This window comes from Ruditapes philippinarum, unplaced genomic scaffold (genome assembly GCF_026571515.1).
Source record: "Ruditapes philippinarum isolate M1 unplaced genomic scaffold, ASM2657151v2 ctg5844_1_1_1_1, whole genome shotgun sequence".
NCBI classification, from domain to species: domain Eukaryota; kingdom Metazoa; phylum Mollusca; class Bivalvia; order Venerida; family Veneridae; genus Ruditapes; species Ruditapes philippinarum.
Window position 1 is genome coordinate 37,824 of NW_026861823.1, and position 17,558 is coordinate 55,381.

Below are 17,558 nucleotides of genomic sequence, written 5' to 3' on the forward strand. Positions count from 1 at the left end.
CAACCGTATGTAATCCGCAACATATAAATTATTAAAATCTTTTAACACTAGAGTTCTGGGGCTGTAAAATTTAAACTAAAAGTTGGGTACTTGTATGTATGAACCTAATTTGGTTGTTACAAGTTATGCAATATGTTTTCTTCATAAGATAAAAAAGAGATTTTATTCGAAAAACAATCCTGCATCATGTAGTATTGTACGCCAAGCTATGGTACAATTTCACGCAAACCACTCTTGTTTATCCGGACTATCTATAGCTCCAGCCATGCACATCATTATGTGATTAGCGAATTTTACACAACGGCTATTTAAAACAATATCATCGGTCTTGAAAATGGACATATAACATTGAGGTTTGTTGACGTTGATTTGAATTTGCCATATCAAATATAGTATTTTTATGCCGAGCGTTAGTCCACCCACTCTACAATATTTCAGATCATCCGCTCACTCTCATTTCCCAGAATAATTGTTCTCACCAAAAATTGAAAAGTGTTCAGGCTAGAAATAGCACAAAATACGATTTTCAATTTATTTCTAATTATCTTTTGTATACCTTTCTGTTTAAAGTGCCCTAGCTGATCTATGTAACACATTCAAATTTTATGTTTTTTTAGGCTTTTGGTCCTCAGTGGAGTTCCTTTAAAGCTTCCATAGTTTTTCATCATGAAAGACATGAACCTATTAATTTTTCTTAAGTCAAATGACTGGAATATAAATGAGCCGTGTCACGACAAAACCAACATAATGGTTTTGCGACCAGCATGGATCCAGACCAGCCTGCGCATCCGCGCAGTCTGATCAGGATCCATGCTGTTCGCTTACAGACCCTATAACAAGTAAAGAAACTGATAGCGAACAGCATGGATCCTGATCAGACTGCGCGGATGCGCAGGCTGGTCTGGATCCATGCTGGTCGCAAAACCATTATGTTGGTTTTGTCATGACACGGCTCAAATACTGATACTGTACATATAGCTAAACATGACTTAACTTAAAGGGTCAAACCAACTATTGTTTCCTGACTAGGCCACATTTGCACTGGAATAAAAAGTTTGTACTCACTTAAAAGAAGAGTGTGAATTTTTGAGTCTCGACAGATCATTTTTGGTCATCTTCTGTGTTATTTCCTGTGTCTCCGGTAACGGATGTTCTGCTGGCTGTTTGCCAAACTTCATTGACACCATTCTAAACATGTAAGATTTTGGGAGATCTGAAATATACAAATTAAATTTTTTTACACATTTTAGCTTCCTCGCATCATGGGATACCCACGACCGAATCAGATTACATGTTATGTTATGTTACATGTTAATCAACCGCGAGTATCCGACGATGGCTTCCTCGAAGAGATATGATAACTGATGTACATAAAGGAGGTAACTTTGACAATACAGACAGTACGGAGTGCATTATTCATCATTACATTATGCCATCGTCATTCTCAGTTTAGAAAATTCTTAAGGCACAAAAGATCTTGAAGTATATACGTATATGAAAAAACCTGAACTATATGTACAACATTTAAGCCATGTAAATATAAACATAAAATAGTTTTGTCAAGTGCTTAAAGTAAAGCAGAAAATGAAACCAAAACAATCAGTAGCCCTGTATATGACAATTAAGTTAACAATTTTAGACATAAATATTGTATATATGTATTGTATATATTATATTGTATATAAGATGTCCTTCTCTCATACACAATGGCTTTGTACAAATGAACATCAGTCCTTAAAATATTTTTTTGGATTTTCATTGTGGTAAGAGCAGACTTACAAGAATAGTATGGTATCTTGTATAGATGGTTGTCTATACCAACAAGAAGATCTCCCTTCGCACTACAAAAACCAACACTGTGAGGTACAGACTTCATCTTTAATAACCTGTAAACATATAATATAAAATTATGTATAAGATCATACATGTGAACTTTTTTCAATGATCAAGTGGAAGATTATTCTTTAAAAAGAGGGAGATTTTAGAATTTGCAATAAACATTAAGAAGAAAGTTTTGATATCAAAAAGAGGGAGATTTCTTTAATTTTGAAAATATCCCTTATTTTAAGAACAATCTTTGAAAATATGGCTGCAGAAAGTGGGAGTCTCCCGCTAAAAGTGGGAGAGTTCACATGTATGGTATTATAGGTACATGTTTATATTTATGTTACTAATAGTACACTGAGCAAATCAACGATATAGGAGAGTAGGAAAATCAGACAGCTTTGTCGCTCTGAACCAACTCAATCTTTCTATATACCAGACAATTTTGTTGACAACAAAAAGAATAGACAGAAATCATGTTTTATAAGTAACGAAACAAGAGCTGTCGGTAGGACAGCAACGCTCGACTATTCTTAGTGCTTGATAGTAAAAAAAATGCCTGATACAGTTACCTCCTCCTGTTTACAGGTTGGGGTCATGATGGTGAACAAGTGTGCAAAGTTTCAAAGCCATATGTCAATGGACTTTGAAAATATTTGAACTATTACAAAAACTTTAACGTAAATTCTAAGTCAAAAAAGGGGCATAATTCTGTCAAAATGCTTGATAGAGTTACCTCCTCCTGTTTACAGGTTGGGGTCATGATGGTGAACAAGTGTGCAAAGTTTCAAAGCCATATGTCAATGGACTTTGAAAATATTTGAACTATTACAAAAACTTTAACGTAAATTCTAAGTCGAAAAAGGGGCATAATTCTGTCAAAATGCTTGATAGAGTTACGTCCTTCTGTCTACAGGTTGGGGTCATGATGGTGAACAAGTGTGCAAAGTTTCAAAGCCATATGACAATGGACTTTGAAAATATTTGAACTATTACAAAAACTTTAACGTAAATTTTAAGTCGAAAAAGGGGCATAATTCTGTCAAAATGCTTGATAGAGTTACCTCCTCCTGTCTACAGGTTGGGGTCATGATGGTGAACAAGTGTGCAAAGTTTCAAAGCCATATGTCAATGGACTTTGAAAATATTTGAACTATTACAAAAACTTTAACGTAAATTCTAAGTCAAAAAAGGGGCATAATTCTGTCAAAATGCTTGATAGAGTTACCTCCTTCTGTCTACAGGTTGGGGTCATGATGGTGAACAAGTGTGCAAAGTTTCAAAGCCATATGACAATGGACTTTGAAAATATTTGAACTATTACAAAAACTTTAACGTAAATTCTAAGTCGAAAAAGGGGCATAATTCTGTCAAAATGCTTGATAGAGTTACGTCCTCCTGTCTACAGGTTGGGGTCATGATGGTGAACAAGTGTGCAAAGTTTCAAAGCCATATGTCAATGGACTTTGAAAATATTTGAACTATTACAAAAACTTTAACATAAGTGGTTACGCCGACGCCGACGCTCGGGTGACTGCAATAGCTCTACTTATTCTTATCGAATAGTCGAGCTAAAAAGTAAGAAAAATATCTTTTCATATTATCTATGACAACAAACTTGTATGACATACTATTTTTAGGTTCTAGGCAAAAAGAAATAATTTGTCATATCTTACCTAACTAGAGTATTAGTCTCATTCCATATTCTGATTGTACCGTCTAAACTACTCGAAGCATACAACTTTAACCTCGAGCATGCGCTCAGTCCGGTAATTGTCTCCCCGTGATCATCGCCAGGTTCGTGATCGTAACGATCTAAAAACAACAGAAAACTCTCATTATATATCTACATCAGCAACACTGTGACATAGCATCTAGAAAATCTAGAAGCAACTAGTCTATGATAATATAAACTGCACGAAATACTGCACATCTTTTTATATTTCTATTCTAGAAAAATGTTGGAGCAAAACAATCAAATGAAATATGAAATGCCTTCTTTATATTACTGAATAACAACAACAAATACTTTGATTAAAGAAAATATTTAAAACTGAAATTGGAACTAATAAAATGATCATGCAATTTAGATTTTTATTAATGAAGAACTACTGCATGCATTTAGGTATACATGTATATATGTACACTGTACATAAAGAAAATAAAATAGTAGTTATTAACACGCACAAAAGCGACCCAGTTATCACAATTACACAAATATAAAAACCGCAGAAACAATTTTATGACATTAAGCATTTAAACTATTGTAAATTTTAGCACACCTAGTACAACAGTCACCATCTAGTCACCATGTAATTCTTTACTGACAGTTTTTTGTTTACAAACTACATGTACCAAGTAATAAAACAACTGAATTGATAAGAATATTCAACATGCTGGATGTTCTATTTGTAATGTTTGGCTATTTTTAGCATACATATATATAATCTAAGCATACACTTTAAAGCTATGGGTATATTATATAACAAAAAAAGCTATCATTATAAAACTACACATACTGCTGTTCAAATTTGTTAATATTATATTATTTAATTTTTAGGTCTTTACTCAATATGGCCCCTTAGAATGCTTGCAGCAATTTAATGACTTGTCTTGTCCATGTCAGCAGTCTAGAGCCAGGCCAGCCTTTACTTTAATGTAGTCTATCCTAACAGTTGGTCGCTCGATTTTTGCAACCATCACATAAACAATGTTGAACTGGAAAGTTCCAAAATGAAAGTTTGACAAGTCTTTGTTTGTTTGTTTCATTTTACGTCTTTTTCCAACAGTATTTCAGTCATATAGGCGGGTAGTTTCCTAACCATCGTTCCTGGAGAGTTACACCAGTACTAGACTACCTTCCTCCGCGCTAAACTACCAAAGCATCTCCCGGGGATCGAACTCAGCCAGAGAGGTAACTGGATTAGAAGTCATCGACTCTAACCCCTCGACCACGGAGGCGGTCCCTTGACAAGTCTGTTATACAGCAAGGGTTAATGTCCTATCATAGCTTGAACTATTTCTTGCCTGGACTGTTAATATCTAATTTTCTAACATTTGAAAACATGTACAAAAAAATTATAAAACATGTAGTCAGACACCATTATTTTCACTTTTCCTACCGAAATATCACACTTTCACAACCCTCTTAATGTTTTCCTTTTTCTACTCAAATGTTTTACCTCTCTTTACCCTCTTTATGTTTTTTTTCTTCCCCTTGTTATGTTTTCAACATAATATTTGATCAATCAAACTATATAGGGAGATACACAAGTAAATAATTTTCATTGTTTTTATTTCTTTCTTCATTCTTAACGTGTTATTATTTTTCACTGAAAAAACAAGCAGTTATTTTTTGTTGAAATAGCTCTTTAAAAAATATGTTTTTTTTCCATCTGAATATGCAAGAAAGCATAAAAAATTGTACATATAAAATTCGCATAACTCTGTTAAAGTCAATTGCCATGAAAAATTAATTCATAAGCACAGGCTATATTCATTATTATTTCTTGTCAAACAGCAAGTATGCAGTACATGTATATAATTTCAATTCCTTACAAACCACTTTTCATTATTTTAAGCATTTCTAGCTCTGGCATGATTGAATTAATATATTAAACTTTTTTTTTACATATAAAATACAAACATATATGATTCTGACAAAAAAATATAAAACATATACCACATAGAGGCATGCAAAATTGGAACCTTGGTTATGTACATACATCAGCTAGAGGCATTTTCATTAAAATTGACAGAAAGTTGTACTTGCAATCCTATTTTTGAATTTTGAAAATTTTTGCCATAACTATGCAAATGGGTATTATGCATGAAATACATTTTAATTGGTAATTATTCAAATTCTTGTTTATAGCTAAAATCATTTTAGGCCTTTACCCAAAATGGCAATTCTTAAATTCACATTACTATCGGAAGTGGCTTGGCAACTTGTTGACAATATTACTGGCAATTTACTGCATAATGTCATTACATCAAATTTTAACTGCAAACTTTCTGTCAATTTACTTTCTTGATATATACTTACAATGGTCGCCTTCATCAAATATTTTCTCTATGATTCAACAGATTGTATTATAATTTAAACTACATTATAAATTCTTCCTAATAACAAGCCAGTCAATGGTTTGATATAAGTGTAAAATAGGAAACCCTTCATACAAGTTAATCATGTATAATTATTAAAACAAAGGGGTACGGTTTTGTTTATACTTACACAGTATAATATGCGCACAACAAATATTGACAATATATATATATTTCAAAAAGCCAGTTTATATCCGACAGGTTTAAGAAACAACATAGATATTATATAGACAATATATTATTTTATTTCATTGTTAAGTAGCCATTAATCTTTCAAAAGAAAAGTCATGATGTTAAAGCAGAACCTGCATTTAAACAGCACCTGGATCTAAAAAGAACCTAACCTGCATTTAAAAAGTACCTGGTTTAAAAACAAACATGTGGATTTAAATAGAACCTGGATTTGAAAATAACCTGCATTTTTTTTTAAAGAACCTGAATTTAAACAGAACAGGAGTGCATTCAAAATGGACATGTTATCCTCATTTTGTTCAATACCAAGAAATTTATGATAGCTATTAATTGTTTATTAATCTAAAATGAAACATTTTAAAAAATTTTCAATGTTGTTTTTTTTAACAAATTTTACCAAACTAAACAGCCAATTTTCTATATCAATCATTTACGTTCTGAAATTTTGTTCATCAGACAAACACGGACACAGTTAAAGGGTTGCCATGGCACCAAGTTAAGACATGTATCAATTATTTAAGTTAAAATAATTAAGACATAATATACTGTACATGTATATATCTATGTTGTTTCTCAGCACCATGTCAGATATTTTATTTATGCGATGTGTTTACACGGTAGCACTCACTATGATTTACACGCTGATCAGCTAGAAAAAAATAAATGCATAAAATACTAACATGAAAACTGCTACAAGCAAAAATATTAAAACTAATACAAAATAAAACACAATATGCATCGTAATTTTCTGGCATGACTCTTTGTTACTTTAAATCTTAATAAAGTACAATATTTGACAGAAATATTTTCAATTAAAAGCCTGCATGCAGACTTTATGGAATACTAGTATCAAAAGAGTTAATAGTAACCAAACATGGCGTGTCAAATTTATACCCAATGTACTGAAAAAGACCAGTGTAACTGTTAATTGCTTATTGCATTTTAAATGTGACTTTATGACCTTATTCTTCACCGAAAACAATTTCACTTATATTACCCTAATTGTTATCTAATATAGACTCAAGATTCAAGATTGAATCTAAAATAGACCAACATTTGTATAAACATTTTAGGAAGTGGGAAACAAGTTGACTTGGGATTTTAAATTCAGCAAATTCACCAGTGTCACCAAACATTTTTGAGATCTACAGCTCTCTCAAACTCATGGGTTACAATTTGGAGACTTTACGCAAAATGTATAAGCCAGTGGTAATATAAGAAAATGTTACTATATGAAAGGTTTTATTTCAATACACTGAAAATGTTCTTTCTTAATAAACATGCAGTTTGTAAAGACATGGCTCATGATTTTACCAGTCAGCAAGATTGATACTGCAAAGAAAACAGGGAAACAAAAAAAGAAGCCATTCTCCATAATCACAAAATGTGTCTATATGTGAAACCATTCCAGTGCACAATGTAACAAATAAGTAATTCAAATAATGTTCTTTTTTTCCCGTCCATGTAATTTAAATATAGAATAATCATTAATCAAGGAAATAAAAGTAACTATAATGTAAGATATGTTTAAGATATGAAGATATATATTTTTTCCCTGATACCACAGTTTCCAATTGACAAATAAGGGACATTAATACTTTGTTAATGAAAAGTTTGAGAGTTATATTTTTATTATAAAAGAACTATATTAATACCCTGTGGGAGTGTGTGTATCAATATTGTCAATAGATTCCTAACTGTCAATAGATTCCTAAATGTGTTACATAAGAGACACCCTTATGCCATTATGTAAGTGCACCATTATTCCTATATAACCTGATACCTATAACCTGAGGGGAGCAAAATATATCTAATACCCATAATGCACTTCGACTTACTTTCCGGGTCATATGCTTCCAAATCAGACTCGGTCCCGAACACTGTAACATTCCCATAGCAGGCATAATATAGAATTGTTTTTTTCTTGGTCAATGTGAAAATATACATAATCAGTTACATTCTTTAAATCTCTGGCTCTTATAATCATAACAATAATTGTACTTTTTATACAACATATTTTAGATATAACATGCATATGAAATAGTAAAAATGTGAAAAACTGTGTGGCCTGACAGCCTTGTAAAAAGAACCTAATAAATTTATGAGTACAATACTTTCATTGAATGTTTATGTTTTAAATAGCATAACAATAGTTCACTTACTAGCTGTCTAGCCATCAATACAAAAATCTGATGTGTTTCTTCATAAAAAATAATAGAAGCACATAAAACTAAAAGCTTAGAAAAAAAGTTTTATTTCATTTCTTTGCATATATGATTGACTCTAAGTAATGTAACTATTTTATCATTAAACTTTTCATGTACTACATAATGTGATACACTTCTAAAAACTTGGTCTGAAATTAAATTAAATCAAAAACCATGTCCCAGATTACCTTTTGATGACTTCAACAAAATTTTACCATTGGTAAAGGCTTATATAAATTACAATATTTTTATGATGCTTCACTTAAAAAAAAATGCTCATGTTATTTAAATGACTATATTCTTATCATGTGTTTGACACCATAGAGGTTCTAGTAAGAACAGATAATCAAAGACAATGATACAAAAACATGAAACATTTTCAGATATGCATGTAAAATCTCTCCAAAAATTAAAGAAAAAAAAAAGACCTCAATTTTATCTTAGTTACACTTATAATATATATTGAAAGAAATATTAAGAAAAGACTATAAAACATAATGGAGTAAAAATTTAAAATGAGATGAGAGAAGAAGTTGTAAAATTTTTGAAGTAACTTTTAAAAACAACAAAGTAAGAATGTGTAAACTTACTTCTGTCACGTAGATTATACATAACGACACTGTATGTTGCTGTGGCATGGTCCTGGAAGGCTACACATAGGTTAGTTTTTATCATAGTCATGTGTAGAGGTAGGTGGGCACAGAAAAATGACATCAGTGGCGCTAGTGCCTCCTGTACAAACGGGTACACCCGCCATACCTTGATCACATTGTCTGTAAATAAAACATAAAATGATAAACAATCTTGTGTTAATGAATTATAAACCTTTGGGGGAAAATCTGAATTTAAAAAAAAAAAACTCCTTTATAACTAATATATTAATCAATTGTTAAATTTTGCTTTGTCAGTTAATCATGATATGCATGTACAAAAAAGTATAGAATAGGGCTATTATTTAAAGGAAATACATGTTACCTTTTCCAGCAGAAATAAGCTGGTCAACTTTAGCATTAGCTATCATGCTCATTACTCCTTTACTGCCATGAGCCTGAAAATATTTTACCATATCTCATTATCATATTCAAATCATATTCAAGCAAAAGAATTTATCATCACACCTTACATATCAATCTCTTACCACATATTCCTCATCATTATTGCCCTCTATTCCCTACCATTATTTTCCTATCTCACACTATTTTTGCCACGAGTCTAAGATATTAATACCACAACTTTAGCATGCTCATTACCAAAGAAAACTAGAGCTATCACTAAATCACTAAATGTGATTAATACCCCCTGAGGAAGTTACTAGTAACAGAATACTTTGTAAAAGAATTTAAAATAGATTTATAGTTATGGGCAATTAAAGATTGTAGTTCTTGTATGTTGCATTTCCTTTCACTGTGGTTGACCATTGATGAAGTTTTATTGAATTACTCTGTATAATAAGTCCAGAAAAAGTAACAGTTCTTGAGCACTGCACTTCCTCTCATTGCGCTTGACTATTGTATGAAGTAGTATTATGCTATAAGTTATGCACGGGAACAAGGAATAGGAACAAAGGGCAATAACTCTGCAAATACTGAAGATGGAGTTATGTTTATTGCACTCTGCACTTCCTCTCATTGCGCTTGACCATTGTATGAAGTTGTACTGAATTCAAACTTCTAGTTTTTAAAGTTATGCACTGGACAAGTAACAAATGGCAATAACTCTGTAATCAGTCAAAATGGAGTCATGATTTTTAAGCACTGCACTTCCTCTCAATGTGCTTGACCATTGTATGAAGTTGTATTGAATTCCAACAAGTGGTTTTCAAGTTATGCTCCGGACAAGAAAAAGCAATTGAAAATTAACAATGAGCAATAACTCTGTAATTACTTTAGATAGTTATGGTTCTTGAGCACTGCACTTTTTATTATGCTTGATAATTTCAAAATTAGTTATGTCATTCAAAAACTTACATCTATTTTAAAGTCCACATTGCCTGTTTCCCAGTCATAAACACAAATATATCCATCTTTTCTTCCTCCAAGTAGGAGAGTTCTGTTCATATTTTTCTTCTTTTTGTGTTTTCTATTATCATCGTCATCATCATCGTCCTCCTCGACGTTCAAGCTTTTTGTGGTAACGCCACGTTTAATGGCGCCCCAAGTATCAGTTTTAAGCTCAATATCCACCACATATTCATACACGAACAAATAGTTACATGCCTCTGTGAAAAGGATTACAGTAACCATGACTACAAGGTGACTAATTACATTATATAATGTTTCATTTTTTAGTTAGGGCTAAGAGCCAGTTTTGACTGCATTTTTAAGTCCAAAACCAACAGGCAGTTACATAATTTGAGTTACCAGAACAAAACTGAGATTTTCCACAAGTAACTGGCAATTTTATCCACAACTATTATCTAAATGGCTAGGAGAACAATTGGCATTAAACATATTCTTGTCAATCAAATCTTAGTGAAATAAACTTGTGTTTTGCTCTTCCTACTGAGCTAATCGGGAAGAACAGGGGAGTTAACCAAGCAGGGAATGATATGAAACTTAATGGATCAGAACAAACAAAAACACTATTTTCCTAACTGTCATATAAAGAAATAAGACCAAGCATTTTTTAATTAGTTCCAAATGTAGTACATATATAAGCAAGACAGACAATAAATTATGAATATTTTTATGTAGAAATATTAAGTAAGACCAATGGTTTAATGATTGTTACTCAAGTAAAAAACAAATACCAAGAGAGTAATGGGAAACCAATTTAAGATAAATGACAAAAAAAGGTTTGCCCTGTTTTGATTTTGAAACTATTAATATTCATTGTTAGTTAAAGAAATGTCCATATTAAAACATGAAAATGAAAAGGCAACAGTAAATAGTCTGACCAGACTGTAAGTACATGTATATGCTGGCAAGCCTGGTTCTATAGTGGTAGTATAGGCACTGTTTATTATTGCAAACTAGCATTCTGAGAGTTAATGCATTTGATATCAACTAAGCACTATATCATTAACCTCAAATCAGTGATTTCCCCCCTAGAAAGGCTGTTTCCCCCAGTCCAAAATAGGTATATTTTCTCCTTAAAACGCTATTTTTCCCCTGAAATACCCTGTGCACATTTTTCATCACAAGTTAAGGTTTCCCCCCTTTTCTGGTTAATTGTGTCATATTTCCACTTCAGAAATTCCACAGGATATTTTGAAAATTGAAAAAAAATCCCTGTCAAAGCATAATAATTTATTTCTGCTCAGATGTTACTAGTGCACATGGTTCCTTATGTTTCCTAAGCATTTTATATAAATACTAATAGTGTCATTAACTTATATCAGGGTCTTTCAAATAGAATGGTCTGGAGTTGGATCAATTTTACAAACAAGAGCCGGTTGAACCGGGTGATGATCCCCGAATAGGTTTTGGACACAGGAAGGTATACCTCTTATAGTGTCACAGACAAAGTTCAAAGTGTAAAAACAACCCAAATGTTGCATGCAACACATTGTCTCAATATGGTGATCATTTCTGTGAAATAGTTGTTAAACTATCAAATAAAGAAGTTATGGGCTGGACACCATTTTGCTGCAAGGTCATGCTGTGACCTTGACCTTCAAGGTAGCAACCAAAATGTTGCGCGTGACACGTCATCTCAATATGGTGATCCTTTTTTGTGAAATAGTTTTAAAATCTGACTTCAAATAACGAAGTTATGGGCTGGACTTGATTTTTCTGCAAGGTCATGCTGTGACCTTGACCTTCAAGGTAGCGACCAAAATGTTGCGTGCGACACATTGTCTCAATATGGTTATCATTTCTGTGAAATAGTTTTAAAATCCAACTTCAAATAATGAAGTTATGAGCCGGACACGATTTTGCTGCAAGGTCAGGCTGTGACCTTGACCTTCAAGTAGCGACCCAAATGTTGCACGCGACACGTCGTCTCAATATGGTGATCATTTCTGTGAAACAGTTTTAAAATCGGACTTCAAATAACAAAGTTATGGGCCGGACAAATTCGGGACGTACGAACGGACGGACAACCTGGCGACTATATGCTCCCCCGAAATTTTTCGGGGAGCATAAAAAAGATGTCTCGGCTGAGTCACGTGATTAGATTGTCTACAAACCGTGATCTGGCACAGTACATCACCATTGAAAAATCAAATTATAAGCTAATGTTTTGTTAAATCGATCAAAAAATTACTGAAAACAAATCTTGGCTACATTACATTATCAGATTTTACATTAAAAAGTAACAATTTTTATAGATTTGCAATGAAATTAGGAATTTTTCTTTCCGGTGTCAAGGTAAAAAATTACTGCTCATATTTGAAAATAGGTCCGAGTTTTAAAAGCTTTTTAAATTTATGCATTGTTCAATGGTAAAACAGAAATTGATTTTACAGTGAAAAAAAGTTATTTAATCGTACCATGTAAAAAGTTTATAATATTTCACAAGGTTATTTACAATTACATGTATTACCCCTCACTTTTTTCGTAATGTTAATTTCCCATAGGCCTCTGAAAATTATTCTTACTGTTAATGCAAGTGTACCACGTGACTAAGAATTTTGTACTGTTACATAGGTAACAGTATTTTTTAACAGTATAACATCTGGTCACGTGGTCCATTTTCTAAATAAAATGAAATAAAATGGCCGCCATTTTTTTCTCAATTCATTCTTATTCTCGACGATAGGGCTTTGCCGAAGTAACTATGACTCTCATAAAATTTAGTTATTTGCACCCTAGAGTTCTTTTCGCGTATAAAATATCTTTTTCTTGAATAGTCAAAAAGTAAACATCCATTTTCAACGAAAATAATTGTAATGTGAATAATTTTGTGTCAAACTGGAACATGCAGACAATTAAAGCATGCAACAAAGGATTATTTAACAATTTTAACCAGTGAAACGTTACAGATAGAGTTGGTGGACAGACATCTGTAGGATATCATCATTATTTTCTAAATGCACTTTGTCAAAAACCATGCAAAGAATATTCTGGATACAGAAGGATCAGATTTCACAGATCATAACCTTATAAATGGGTTAGTGTTTTGTTTTCTAAATAAAACACAGCTTATTGTATGTTTATGACTGGTAGATATCATCACTTGCTTAAAGAATAAAAGAAAAACAGCTTCTCAAGTAGGCCTACTTGAGTACAGTACACTTAAAACTTGCAAGGTAAGGACAGTTTAGTTCTCCATGACCATTCTGTACCTGGCAAGGCTGAAATAGTGCACTACTTTAATTTATTAAAATATACTGACAGCAATGTTGTTGTTTTTTTTGTTGCTTTTATGTTTCTGGTCTTTAAAATTCCTTCCCATAAACATATTTACAATCATTAATGTAGAGCAGACAGCTGCGAGTAATCTTGTATATTTCTCTCATGCAGCAGTTATATAATACACATTTTTTATGCATTGCTCATCTATAATTAGGACAGCTGTTATAAATAATGTTTATAACCTCGTTAAAATCATTTGCATTTATGTTAAGTGTTTTGTTTTTTATTTTAGTAAGAGGACATTATGTCGAACTTTTTTTTTCAATTGACATGACAAGAATGTCAAGATGTAGCTTATGCACAATGATATACATTGTACATTTAAAACCTCAGAAAATCGAGCGTTTACATATTATTTGATGCTACAAATTTCTCGATAATCCTAAAACACGATGTGAATGGATTGTAAAAATGTGCTGTATAATAAATAAAATATGGCTGAAAAAAGGAATAATCTTGAACTTTATTTGAAAGATGCTTTTGAGAGTGAATGTAAATTCAAAATTGATTTGCAAGAAACAGCTTTTATTCAGACTGGTATAGAGTCAATGGTATTGAAACTTGTGCAAAGGGTTTCAGAAGATGATCAAAGGGCTTGGTTCACTAACCATCAAATTTGGCCCAACCTCGAAAAGTGTTGAAACTTACAGTAATTCAGATTTGAACAATCTTATTTTAAAATCAGCTATTTTTATTTCATTATTATCATATATGACGTTGTTTCTAAGCCTGAGAAACATGTACGTATTATGTACATTGTTAGCGCGACGTCATCGACGCGGGAAAATAATCCGCAAATTTTGACGTTTCATAGCGCCGTTTGAATTTTTTATTTTAGATAACTGAGAAATAAAATATAGATTCTTAATTATAGAAACTATAAACATAAATACCTATTTATATTACTTTTTTTAAATTTTAACATTACACATATTATGTAAATGAAGCTCGTTTCATTTCGGACCTATTATCTGACGATAATTAAAGCAATAACAAAAGCAGTGAATTTTTTTCAAAAAAATCATGTATTTTCATTTCACTTTTCTTTTTGAGTTCCATTTTTTTTTTCAAAAACAGTCTCCGCCATTTTTATTACATGTATTTATTGACCTTCTTTATACAGCTATATAATTAGAGGACATTTTATTATAAGATTCTATATATTTCTACGGCCGGACTGGCGATGGAGAATATTTTGAATTTGATCATGTTGATTGAAAATATGTTCCATTTATCACTCAGACGAAAAAATAATCTTTTTTATTTAATTCTATAACCAAAAAAAGTTGTTCACACACATCCGCACTGATTGTACAGCTCGCAGTAATATTTTGATTATTCATCAGCGAGTGACGGGGTTCAATACTCATTTTGATACCTTCATCTTACACTGTGTAAGAGAAATTGAATAATTATTTTAATTTGTCATAATTAAATGAGTAACTGAAGCTATTGACTGTCTGGCAAAAAAAGTTCTTTACAAAGTCAATAAATGTACCTACAGGAATAATAATTACAACATTTTATATTGTATTATAATTACCAAATATTCTTATTGATTAAGTTACTGATTGTCGATTATCTTAACAGTTTAAAAAGCCGAAAAATGATAAAAGATAAAGAATCATTTATAATTTTACAATTGTAAAAGTCCGTTGTCTCTTGTATTCATTATTTGCAAATGTTTAATCACTGTCAGAACTGGAGTCGATTTGGAATGTAGCGGCATCTTCTAGATGACTACCCCAGTCCCTTACACCGTACCGCGTGCTTTCTTGATGCCTAGCAAAAGCAAGATACCAGACGATGGCCGAAACATGCGCGCACATTCCAACAACTCGTGCCCCGGCACGGCACTGGCAGTACCAAGCCTCTACTGCCGTATCACTGGACCGTATCCAAATGAGATATCGTCTGCTGCTTGTGTGACGACTCTGCAACCGTACTGTCAGTAGTGACGTGTCATCTACATGGACATGTATGTCATATGCCCCAGTGAGATGCTCCTGGATGTAACTGGACGCAAGCTTCAACTGATATACACCAAGCGTAAGGTCGTGTAGATTTTCCTCTGACAGTCGCGGAAACGGTACATCCTCAACCGACTTCCATACTTTTAACTTCCGTTCGAGACCACGCTCTTGTACATACTCTTGTAATGTATTGGCTCGTTCAGCCAACAACAACATTTGTTGGGCAACTTGCGTATCTGCCTCTGTCTGAGACGGTGAACTCAGTGCAGGAAGGTATTTATTACATATAGCACATACAATCCTAACAAAGTCTCAAATGAAGGGCACCTGGCTGCCTGGAAGTACTGTTGCAAGCATTTTGAACCGTTTGATTCGAGCGTTGGCCGATTCAACAACCCATCGTACCTGAAAATTAGAAATGGTATAATTACAAATAAACACAAACGTTACACTATATTCATTTAAGTTTTAAGGGAGAACAACCTTTATACATAAACTCAATTTGAATAGTATCTAAATAGGCTAGAAATACTGTCATTTTTTGAAACTATGGGTCGTTAGTTCAAGCACTAGGTCAATACTTTTCTTCTATAAACATAACTTATATATTTCGTCCAACTCTTTAAAAAAGACACTGTTTAATTTTGATGACATGATTATTTGTATTATTTATTTTTTAATAATGATAATTTGATAACATGAATCGTCCAAAAAACGTAAATACGTACTAAGCAATATACAGCTGAGAAACTTTATTTTGAAAAAAAAAGCTGATGTACGCATAAATCATGAGTAACACCTTTAAAAATGTATCCTATTAGATATGATAACCATTTTCACCCTGGCTTTTTTAAGAAAACAAAATGTTTTGAATATTATTTATAAGTTATTGTATTATTTACATTTTAGCTTTATTAAAGCAGACTAATTTTAAAAAACGTAGCATATGGTTACTGCATCAAATGTTTTTCATTTGCCTAAACAAATATTTATATTCTAAGAAACCCGATTAAATATATTAAAGGCCCATCAATTCATGCTATCAATTTATTCCTAAAAAAAAGTACCATGTTACATTTTCCATAAAATACTCATTTGCTTTATACACAAACAATGATTTTTGCTACTCCAACACAGTTGACAATTGGTTTAATTACATAGTGGATAAGTTTTTGTACGGAAGTCAAAATACTACTTTGTATATATTATGCTACTTTACGATATATTACAACACATTCAGCGCTATTTTCTTAAGTTGTAAATTATCTAATTGAAACATACTCTAAATTCATTATTAAAGCATTATTATAACTTGTCTGACATTTATAAAGAATGACAAAAATATGAATTTATGATGCACGATGTGCCTTTAAACATACTTTTGTAACTAGCCGACTAGAGTTAGCTTCCTTCGTCGATAGCTGCTTTTGTCCTTTGCTGATCAAGGCAGGCATTTCAGCGTTGATTCCAAGGTCAGCGAGGAGAGTCAGCGAATCCCGGAAGCCACGATCAACTACCAGAATATCTCCTTCCTGTAAAAACTCCCGGAAGTTTTGAATATTGGCACGTAGCATATGGTTCAGTATAGCCGCATCGTTGTTTTTGCCATCTGCAAGGTAAGGGCCAACTATAGTTACAAAGTGACCCGTTGTTGTAACAACAACCATAGGTTTAACCAATGGCCGGCCTTTGTGCATGCTAAATGAACGCCTCTGGAACTTGAAGTTATTTGACTTATTGATATAAATATATGTTCCGTCAAGAACAAGGATCAGTTGGTTGTCATCAGCGTTGAAAAGTGTCTTTGCAAGTTGGCGTGTGTGGTTCTGAATGAGGGTTGACCTTGGGACAGTTTCAATGCCAAGATATAGCGGAACAAATGTTCTCATTGATATTAGACGAACGGTCTCAATTGCGCGGCGAACGCTTGACTTGCTTAAGCAAAATATTGTAGACAG

General features: G+C 32.5%; 2 protein-coding genes across 2 annotated transcripts in view; both read right to left on the reverse strand.

Annotated features, from left to right (window-relative positions):
* Positions 1-17,558, reverse strand: part of LOC132716944 (WD repeat-containing protein 97-like) — a gene marked incomplete at its 5' end in the record, with an annotated part of 51,760 nt that overhangs the window by 19,855 nt on the left and 14,347 nt on the right. The window contains 7 exon segments of the mRNA XM_060700287.1: positions 1,066-1,213; positions 1,780-1,886; positions 3,501-3,639; positions 7,959-8,000; positions 8,918-9,100; positions 9,303-9,375; positions 10,295-10,545. Of these exon segments, the coding sequence (XP_060556270.1) occupies positions 1,066-1,213; positions 1,780-1,886; positions 3,501-3,639; positions 7,959-8,000; positions 8,918-9,100; positions 9,303-9,375; positions 10,295-10,545 (943 nt within the window).
* On the reverse strand, positions 14,216-17,197 carry LOC132716945 (uncharacterized). The gene is made up of 2 exons (XM_060700288.1): positions 16,980-17,197; positions 14,216-16,005 (listed from the first exon to the last, which is right to left on the reverse strand). The coding sequence occupies exon 2, from the start codon at positions 15,814-15,816 to the stop codon at positions 15,313-15,315; it is 504 nt and encodes a 167-aa protein (XP_060556271.1). The 5' UTR covers positions 15,817-16,005; positions 16,980-17,197; the 3' UTR covers positions 14,216-15,312.